The following is a 10,659-nucleotide window of genomic DNA, read 5'->3' as shown; positions in this document are numbered from 1 at the left end:
TTCCAACTCACACCCCCCTCTCTCATATACCTTTCCACCCCATCCCTCCATCTCATCCTCGGCCTCCCTCTCCCTCCTTATTATCATTGCCATAATTCCTGAAGTGGTTTGGTCATGTGGAGAGGAGGGGGGATGAAAACTGGGTGGAGAGAGGGAGAAGTGTTCAAGTTAGGGGTAGGGCTGTGAGAGGCAGACCGAAACAGACCTGGAATGAGACTGAGTATGACCTAAAGGATAAGGGACTGATTAGGGAGGCTGCCAGAGATCGAGCAGCATGGAAAGCCGCCAGTAGGTGACCAAGGCCAACATATGCAAGCACATTGGAGCCTTTAAAAACAAAAACGAATTATTCTCTTCATTTTAGGCAGCGCATCGCATAGTTGGGGAATCAGAGTCTTCAATTTGGGTACTATCTATCTATTGCCAGATGCCTCAATCCCATAAGGGATAGCCACAAACAAATCACCCCCACGTCGCCCTGTCTTGCTCCCAGTTCACACTCCCCTCTCTCACATCCTTCTCACTGTCTGGATGTTTGCTCTGTCAAATAGTCTCCTTTGGCCTCCACCTGAATTACAAGACAAAGCACCTCCATAACAGCGGGCTTTTTCCAGTTTACCCCCGTCGCATCACTTTACGCAGTGGATCAACATGAGTGAAAAGTGTTAACCTGAATTATACAAGGAAGCACCTCCATAACAGCGGGCTTTTTCCAGTTTACCCCCGTAGCATCGCATAAAATTACACAGTGGATCAAGACCGTACTGCGACCCTTTACAGAACAGGGAGAGTAAAAAATATATATATATCAGTAAAAGTGCTAAACAGACTAACTCCACTGCGATCTAATTTTACGATACGAGCCAAATAATAAAACAATAGAATAGAATAAAGCGTTAAACAAATTGACTTCGCTGCGACCTCTGCCAGCGAGGGTAGGGTGGTTTACCCCGGCAGCATCACGTAAAATGACAAGCTGCATCCATAACAGTGACAGTGTTGACCAAATTGATAACACTGTGATTTTTCCAGTAAAGGTAGGGCAGTTTACCCCAACAGCATCGCATAAAATTACAGTGGATCCATTCGAGTGACTGCTGACCATATCGACTGCACAGTGACCCCCCCCCCCCAATGCAGGTCAAGCAGTTTACCCCGATAGCATCACATAAAAGTACGAACTGCATCCACATCAATGACTGCTGACCAAATTGACCTCACTGCGACCTTTTAGAGAACACACTGAGTGAAATAAAACACCGGTGGATGCGTTTAGACAAATTAACCCTCTCGTAACCAAGCGACACAGGCAGCATCCAAACACACGAAGTACTCAGGATGTGGACCAGCTTGACCTTGGCAATGAGAGTAGGAATGAACACTCTTTCTTTTTCCGTGCTCGCAGTGCTTCCTAAACATTTCATCTTCACGGCCTTAGTTCTGCTTCTATTTCCATGAATCTTTTTTCCTAGTAATCTCCAACAGTTGTACTTGCTTACGATGCTGATAAAGACGTTTGGCGAATGTAAATTAGGCGTTGATTTACGATGTTTTTTTTCTTTCCATCAAGGGGCGATTCAGTAATGAGTGGGTGGGATTAGGTTAGGTGCAGCCTGGGTCCTTCAGTAACGAGTGGGTGACTTCTGCACCATTACACGAAGTACGGGAAGGGTTAACAGCACTGCGACCTCTTCCAACGAGCACTGCGACCCCTTCCAACGAGCACTGCGACCCCTTCCTACGAGCACTGCGACCCCTTCCAACGAGCACTGCGACCCCTTCCAACGAGCACTGCGGCCCCTTCCAACGAGCACTGCGACCCCTTCCAACGAGCACTGCGACCCCTTCCAACGGGGCTAGGGAGTGGTTTACCCTGACGGCACCGTGATGAACTTGGGCAGCTTGGTTTTAACGAGCGAGGTCTCCCACACGACAAGGACGCCCCCCTCGGTGATGCCGCACAGGTGGTGGCTGTCTGGCGTGTACTGCAGCCTGAAGCGATACAAGGCTCTCAGCGGCGCCTCTCTCTCTCTCTCTCTTACCACTCAATCACTCTCTCTCTCTCTCTTCCTCCCTCCTTCCTTCAGTCTATCTCTCCCTCTCTGTCTCTCTCTCTTCCTCCCTCCCTCCCTCCTTCAGTCTATCTCTCCCCTTCTCTCTCTCTCTTCCCCCCTCCCTCCTTCAGTCTACCTCTCCCTCTCTCTCTCTCTCTTCCTCCCTCCCTCCTTCAGTCTACCTCTCTCTCTCTCTCTCTCTCTTCCTCCCTCCCTCCTTCAGTCTACCTCTCCCTCTCTCTCTCTCTCTTCCTCCCTCCTTCAGTCTATCTCTCCCTCTCTCTCTCTTCCTCCCTCCCTCCTTCAGTCTATCTCTCCCTCTCTCTTCCTCCCTCCCTCCTTCAGTCTATCTCTCCCTCTCTCTCTCTCTTCCTCCCTCCCTCCTTCAGTCTATCTCTCCCTCTCTCTTCCTCCCTCCCTCCTTCAGTCTATCTCTCCCTCTCTCTTCCTCCCTCCCTCCTTCAGTCTATCTCTTCCTCTCTCTCTCCCTTCCTCCCTCCTTCAGTCTATCTCTCCCTCTCTCTCTCTCTGTCTGTCTTTCTCTCTCTCTCTCTCTCTCTCTCTCTCTCTCTCTCAATGCAAGGAAGAAGGAACCAAAGGCCAGGACCCTGCAAATTATTCCCTCCAAGAAAAAAACAAAAACAATATAACAGAGAGCCAAATTCAAGATCCATTCATTTTGAGATGCCTGGACACACTGCGTTTGAAAGACTGGAGGTCATAGGCAGTGGGAAATACAGACAGACTCAAACTTGGCCCAGAATTTGCCATCCCTCCATCTTGAAAGCTGAGTTGTGGCAATAGATTAACACTAGAGTGGGATGCTAGTCACGAAGAAGTGCTATGGATAGGATGAAGGGCTGTTGCAGTGTCTTCTGCCACTGAGCTACGTGAAATAAGCTGCAAAAGGACGAAAATCTGGGCCAAGTTAAGAGTAAGAACAGTATGCTGCTGCTACTACTACTACTACTACTACTACTACTGCTACTACTACTACTGCTACTACTACTACTGCTACTACTACTACTACTACTACTATTACTTCTACTGCTACTGCTATTGCTACCACCACCATCAATAATAATAATAATAATAATAATAATAATAATAATAAAAATAATACCAGTAATAACAGAAATAATAATAATAGCAATTATAATAATAATAATAATAAAAATAATAATAATTAATAAAACAATACTCCTCTATTTAAAATGGGTAATAACAGAAATAATAATAATAATAATAATAATAATAATAATAATAATAACAGTAACAATAGAAATAATAATAATAATAATAATAACAGTAACAATAGAAATAATAACAATAATAATAATAATAATAAATAACAATAGTAATAATAATAATAATAATAATAATCTAAAAAGGCTACATAACTTCAACACCTACACTTCTCCAAAAGATTCTTCACAAATAAAAGCCGAGAATATATAAACAAGAGGAATTTCTCAACTTACGAGGTGAAGGGCTGCCTCGCTCGGTCTGTCTTTAATTCTCTCACTGGGCGAAGGTCCCACATACTCCACAGCCTAAGAATACAGGGAGTGAATAGATTAGAATTGTTTATCTATCTGCCTGTCTATTTTTCTATCTATCTGTCTGTCTGTCTGTCTGTGTCTAAATTACATAGCTATCTATCTATAATCTATCTCCATCCATCATCTCTATATCTGTCTGTCTGTCCATCTATCTATCTATCTATCTATCTGTCTGCTCATATATCATTCATCATCTAATCCTATGTTGCCCCATGAGGAGCATAGGAGCCCAGGGCTAGGCAACTTGGTCCTGAGATTTAAGATGAGAGTGACCAGCCTCACTCATCCCTGAGTGGCATTACATGAGCAATAACCCCAACCACCCCTTGGATATAAACCGTCACCGGCTCAATCCGATTGGAGCGCCTTAATTACCCACTAAACCACCAGGCGCCATAATTTGGTTATATGGTTACCACCCAGCATAGTAAATGGTTTCCTGGTGTACAGGAAACTATTTGGCTTGTCACTCAGTGTAAAGTCACCCGTAGGCAGAAGGAAGAGGAAAGAATGAAGGAAAGAAAGACAGAAGAGGGAGTGTAAAGTCACCCACAGGCAGAAGGAAGAGGAAAGAATGAAGGAAAGAAAGACAGAAGAGGGAGTGTAAAGTCACCCACAGGCAGAAGGAAGAGGAAAGAATGAAGGAAAGAAAGACAGAAGAGGGAGTGTAAAGTGACCCACAGGCAGAAGGAAGAGGAAAGAATGAAGGAAAGAAAGACAGAAGAGGGAGTGTAAAGTCACCCGTAGGCAGAAGGAAGAGGAAAGAATGAAGGAAAGAAAGACAGAAGAGGGAGTGTAAAGTCACCCGTAGGCAGAAGGAAGGGGAAAGAATGAAGGAAAGAAAGACAGAAGAGGGAGTGTAAAGTCACCCGTAGGCAGAAGGAAGGGGAAAGAATGAAGGAAAGAAAGACAAAAGAGGAAGGAAGGAAGGATGGTCGAGAGGGAAGGCAGACACCCGAGAGCAGCAGTACATTGAGTGAGTGGAGTATGTCAATTTACTTATCGTGTATACCTCACCTTATAACCCCATCGGCAAGACTGGTGGCCGTGGCATTAACAGCGGATACTTAGACAGATAGATAGATAGATAGATATATAGACAGATGGATAGATAGATAGATAGACAGACAGAATTTTACCTGTGCATCTTCTAACAGACAAATAACAAGGAAAATATATATAGAGATGAAAGAGGGGGAAGCGAGTTGGGGGGAGGGCAGTCAAATGGTGGGCGACAGAGCAAGTTGGAGGCACTTTGTCTGTGGCCACCCTTTGCAGGAGTACGGTGCTGGGCTATAGACAGATAGATAGATAGAATTTAACTTCCGCGACTCACCTTATAACCCCATCGGCAAGACTGGTGGCCACGGCATTCACAGCGGTGCCTTCAGGGGCCACGGTGAAGGCTATGGCAGTGACGGGGGCTGGGGTGACCACCGAGTCCACCAGCGATGCGTTGACGGTGTACAGGCGCAGCACCGATGCCCCCTCCCCCAGCGGCGTCACTGATACCCAATCCCCCAGGGTCTCACTCACCCCCACCAGCTGTACGCCCACACCACCACACCCCACGCTGCGCACATACGATATCCTGTGTGGGGAGAAAAACACACATACACTCCACTAAATGTACAGAGAAAAACACACACACACACACACACACACACACTCCTACCAGCTGTATGCCCACACCACCACACCCCACTCTGCGCACATACGATATCCTGTATGGGAGAAAAACATACACACACTCCACCAAATGTACACACACACACTCCACCAAATGTACACACACACACACACTCCTACCAGCTGTACGGCCACACCACCACACCCCACGCTGCACACATATGATATCCTGTATGGGGAGGAAAAACGTACATGCACTCCACCAAATGTACACACATATGATATCATGTAAAGAAAAAAAACATACACACTCCTACCAGCTGCGGCCACCCCTTATGGGATTAAGGCATCTGGCAATAGATAGACAGACAGATAGATAGACAGACAGACAGATAGATAGATACATAGATACCTGTTCGTGTCCCATATCACACACAATCCATCCTCGCCGCCAGACACACAAATACTGAAGGCTGTTGAGAGATGCATGTGTGTTAGACAGATAGATAGACATAAATAGATAGATAGATAGATAGATAGATACCTGTTAGTGTCCCATATCACACACAATCCATCCTCCCCGCCCGACACGCAAATACTGAAGGCAGTCGAGAGGTGCATGTGGGTGATGGGGGCGGTGTGTGCCAGGAGGAGGGCCGGGGGGGTGGCGGCCTGCAGTTCCTCACCCACCGCACTGGTCGAGACGGCGTACACCAACACCTGACCCGACGCCAACCCCACCCACACCTGGTTGACCCCACAGCTGCACCATCGCACCTGGGAAACAAACATACCGATTACTTAAACAAACAGAGATTACTTAAACAAACAGATTACTTAAACAAATACACAGATTACTTAAACAAACACACCGATTACTTAAAAAAACAGAGATTACTTAAACAAACAGAGATTACTTAAACAAATACACACATTACTTATACACACAGATGACTTAAACAGAGATTACTTAAGAAAACAGATTACTTAAACATATACAAAGATTACTTAAACATACAAATTACTTAAACAAATACACAATTACTTAAACAACTTATAACTATCCTTAGCTTGATTACATACTTAAACACATACAGATTACTTAAACAAATACACAGATCACTTAAAAATTAACATAAGGAACTACCACTCCTTACCTCATCATACAAACTGGTGAAGAAGAATACAGAATACAAGCTTAACTACCTCATGATACAGTATTTATGAAGAGTATGGTGATGTTGGAATGATTTATGTAACACAGGAGAGGACTGCAAGGGGTAATAAGCAAAATAAATCACTAAGGAAGAGGTGTTAGGGAGCTTCTTTACCTACCTCAATGTTGTACAGTATTTATGCAGAGTATGGTGATGTTGGAATGATTTATGTAACACAGGAGAGGACTGCAAGGTGTAATAAGAAAAATAAACAGAATAAATCACTAAGGAAGAGGTGTTAGGGATCTTTTTTACCTACCTCAAGCTTGTACAGTATTTATGCAAAGTATGGTGATATTAGAATAATTTATGTAACACAGGAGAGGACTGCAAGGTGTAATAAGCAAAATAAATCACTAAGGAAGAGGTGTTAGGGAGCTTCTATACCCAATGAAAATACAAGCATCATACAGGGGAGGACTGCCAGGTGTAATAAGCAAAATAAATCACTAAGGAAATGGTGTTTGGGGCCTCCTCACCTCATCATACGAAGGGACGGCGATGAGAGGCTGAGAAACACTGTCCTTGAGGCGGCGACTGCGAATGATGCCGTCGCGGTGGTTCCAGGACACCACATAGGGACACCCGGAGCCTGTGGACATCCAGGCAGTTATGACAAGAAGAACGGAAGAACAGAAGAACATAATAACTACAGCAGATCCTATAACAGACCCTTAATGGACACTACATATGGACAGCCGGAACCTGTGGACATCCAGGCAGTTATGAAGAGAACAGAAGAACAGAAGAACACTTAATATGGAACGGAAGAACAGAAGGACACTTAATATGGAACGGAAGAACAGAAGGACACTACATATGGACACCAGGGACCTGTGGACATCCAGGCAGTTATGAAAAGAAGAACAGAAGAACACAATAACAACATTAGACACCATAACAGACCCTGGGATTGCGGATAGAGTGGGTGTGTGAGCGAGACAGACTAAATCTCACCTTTATTGTGTCGAGGGCTGAGTATGAGGGTGTAGGGTGGCATATGCAGCAGTTCTGAGTGGGACAGGCAGGTGAGGGGTGTGAGAGAGGGAGGGAGAGAGCAAGAGAGAGTGAGTGAGTGAGAGAGAGACAGACACAGACTAAATCTCACCTTTATTGTGTCGAGGGCTGAGTATGAGCGTGTACGGAGGCATGAGCAGCAGTTCTGAGTGGGACAGGCTGGTGAGAGTGAGAGAGAGGAAGACCGAGAACAAGAGACAGACTAAATCTCACCTTTATTGTGTCGAGGGCTGAGTATGAGCGTGTACGGAGGCATGAGCAGCAGTTCTGAGTGGGACAGGCTGGTGAGGGCGGTGGCAGGGGTCTTGAGGTTCTGTACGAGGGATAAGATTGGACGGTCATCGGCAGGAGAGCCAGCGTAGGTACCCCAGTGTAAGCCTCGGACCTCGTGTAGCACCTCGGGAGACTGGAACGGCAAAAATAAAAGCAGTATCTTTATTATTATTATTATTATTATTATTATTACAGTAAACCCTCAATATAATGAACTAAATGGGGGGAGGGGCATCGTTATATCCGAAAGTTCGCTATATCCAATGCTCATTATTAACCGAGGGATTACTGACCCAAGGTGGCTATATCCGTGGAGAGGTTCTGTCCTACGTGCACCACCACAACTTACTCTATGAAGCTTCACATGGAGAATTCAGTGGTTTATATAGTTATACAGTACATGTACAGTGAATACCCACCTGTATGAAGTAGTACATCTAATTACAATGCCTATGATGTACACTCCTGCTGGATAGTGACCAATATTCGCTATGTCTGGCATTGGTTTGCTCCGGAAATGGTGGGTCGTTATATCCGAAGTTCGTTATAAAAGGGCTCGGTACGTCGAGGGTTTACTGTTTTATTATTATTTTAAATATTATCAATATTCTGATCCTTGTGCTCATACTGAAAGCAAAGGAAACGTACAGTGATGTGAGGAACTGAGACAGGCCACATATGCGCACACACAGACACACACACACACACACACACACATAAAGAAAACTAACTCTCTCTCTCTCTCTCTCTCATTGTCTCTCTCTGCTTCCATCTCTCTGTCTGTCTCTCTCATTCCAATCTTCTCTCTCTAACTCTCTTTTATTCCATCTCTCTGTCTCTCTCTCTCTGTCCATCTCTCTCTAGTTCTCTCTGTCTCTCTCTCTCTTTCCATCTGCCAGTCTCTCTCTCTCTCTAGTTCTGTCTCTGTCTCTCTCTCACACACCCACCTGGGGGCTCTGTGGTGGTGGGGGGCAGGTGGCGGGGGGGTGGGGGCTGGTAAACAACTGCTGTGGTGTTTGTCCGTATGTCTTTATCATCGCTTTACGCGCCTCTCGGCTTATCTCGTCCCCGCCACTCTCCACATCGTACCCAAAGTAGGTCTGCAGAAGAAACGTGTGTGAGAGACTAACTAGGAGAGTTGAAAGGGGAGAGTGAGGATGAGAAGCAGGAGTGGAAAGTGAGAAACTAACTAGGAGAGTGTGAGTGAGGTAGAGGGGAGGAGAGGGAGGGGGAGACTGATTATGAGATGGAGGAATGGAGAGTGAGAAACTAACTAGGAGAGTGTGAGTGTGGTAGAGGGGAGGGGAGGGAGGGGAAGAGTGAGGATGAGATGGAGGGATGGAGTAAAGAGGTATATGAGAGAGAAGGGTGCGAGTTGGAGAGAGGAAGAGTACATGAGTATGGCGATATTAGAATGATTCATGTAACACAGTAGGAGAGTAACGTGTAATAAACAAATAAATCACTTAGGAAAAGGTGTTTGGGAGCATCCTTAACTGACAAGTATACCAGCCACTATGGTGTAGTTAGCAAGATAAATCACTGAGGAAAAGGTGTTTGGGAGCTTCCTTAACCTACAAGAATACCAGCCAGTATGGCGTAGTTAGCAAAATAAATCACTTAGGAAAAGGTGTTAGGGAGCTTTCTTAACTGACAAAAATGCCAGCCAGTAAGATGTAGTTAACAAAATAAACCACTTGGGAAAAGGTCTTAGGGAGCCTCCTTTACTAGCAAGAATACCAGCATGGGCGTATTAGTGTGTACTGGTGCAATAGCAAGTTAAAGAAATAGAGGCATAAAGACATTTGTGTTACAGTCGCGGCGCACGACTCTGAGGTTGTTATTGTCGTACCCTGGCAACCTACCATTCAAAAGTGCGTCCCATTTCGTATCATATTATACACGAATCATATTATTATACATGAATACATTATACATGAATGTGGATGTGATAGGAAGCGTTAGGAGGAATACGATGAGGTGGTTTGGCCATGTGGAGAGGATGGAGGGTGAAAGACTGACCTAGGAGAGTGTATGTGAGTGAGGTGGAGGGGGGGAGAGGCAGAGGGAGGCCGAGGATGAGATGGAGGGATGGGGTGGAGAGGTATATGAGAGAGGGGGACGTGAGTTGGGTGCAGGGCAGTGAAATGGCGGGGGACAGGGCGACGTGGATTCAAGGCCCTAATCCACCCTGTTGTCCCTGCTACTACCACACTAACCTTGTGCTGAGAGGCTGCTGTGTGCCTCAAGCCTTGGAACCCCTCCCCCTCCCCACCCACTTAAGCACTGTGGTTAGCTGGAGTCAAATAAGAGCCTTACAACACTGTTCATTCCCATTACATAACTTTACCCATATGCTGTGTTCTTTATAATTCCTGGAAGTTCTAAATCACAGTAGGTATTAAGACTAAATTAACCACAAATTACCTGACTTGACTGCACTCCTAGCTTCATTCACTGCTCTATGGTGAAAAGCGTGTTATGTGAAAGTGTTATATCACAAATTACTTTGGGGGAGACAGTGACAGAATCAGTATAGAGGCGGCCTGCAGTCCTGATGGATCCAGGTTTGAATCCCAGCTGGGGCAGGGAACAGTTTAAGGATTTGAATTTCATAAAAAAGCAGACTTTTCTCATCTATTAGCAGACCCGCCGACATGTTGTAAAAATACCCCCGCTAATACCAATACACCAGTCCTGTATGAGACAGCCCTAGCATGTATTCAGTATGGACGGTGGGTGTTGTTGTAAAAATACCCCCGCTAATACCAATACACTAGTCCTGTAGGAGACAGCCCTAGCATGTATTCAGTATGGACGGTGGGTGTTGTTGTAAAAATACCCCCGCTAATACCAATACACCAGTCCTGTAGGAGACAGCCCTAGCATGTATTCAATATGGACGGT

The 10,659-nt window shown here is 45.3% G+C and overlaps 1 protein-coding gene across 1 annotated transcript in view; it reads right to left on the bottom strand.

Annotated features, from left to right (window-relative positions):
* Nucleotides 1–1,868: 1,868 nt before the first annotated feature.
* The window catches only part of mv (lysosomal-trafficking regulator mauve), a 105,406-nt gene continuing 96,615 nt past the window's right edge, over nt 1,869–10,659 (bottom strand). The window contains exons 52-58 of the mRNA XM_080269058.1: nt 8,700–8,852; nt 7,693–7,885; nt 6,942–7,054; nt 5,790–6,022; nt 4,953–5,207; nt 3,536–3,607; nt 1,869–1,992 (exon numbers count right to left, since the gene is read on the bottom strand). Of these exons, the coding sequence (XP_080125184.1) occupies nt 1,869–1,992; nt 3,536–3,607; nt 4,953–5,207; nt 5,790–6,022; nt 6,942–7,054; nt 7,693–7,885; nt 8,700–8,852 (1,143 nt within the window). The remainder of the gene's footprint in view (nt 1,993–3,535; nt 3,608–4,952; nt 5,208–5,789; nt 6,023–6,941; nt 7,055–7,692; nt 7,886–8,699; nt 8,853–10,659) is intronic.

This window comes from Coenobita brevimanus, chromosome 31 (assembly GCF_032717465.1).
Source record: "Coenobita brevimanus isolate Jiangsu-jjx chromosome 31, ASM3271746v2, whole genome shotgun sequence".
Taxonomy (NCBI): Eukaryota; Metazoa; Arthropoda; class Malacostraca; order Decapoda; family Coenobitidae; genus Coenobita; species Coenobita brevimanus.
Note: the sequence above shows the minus strand (reverse complement) of the source record. Positions and strands in the feature narration are given on the sequence as shown.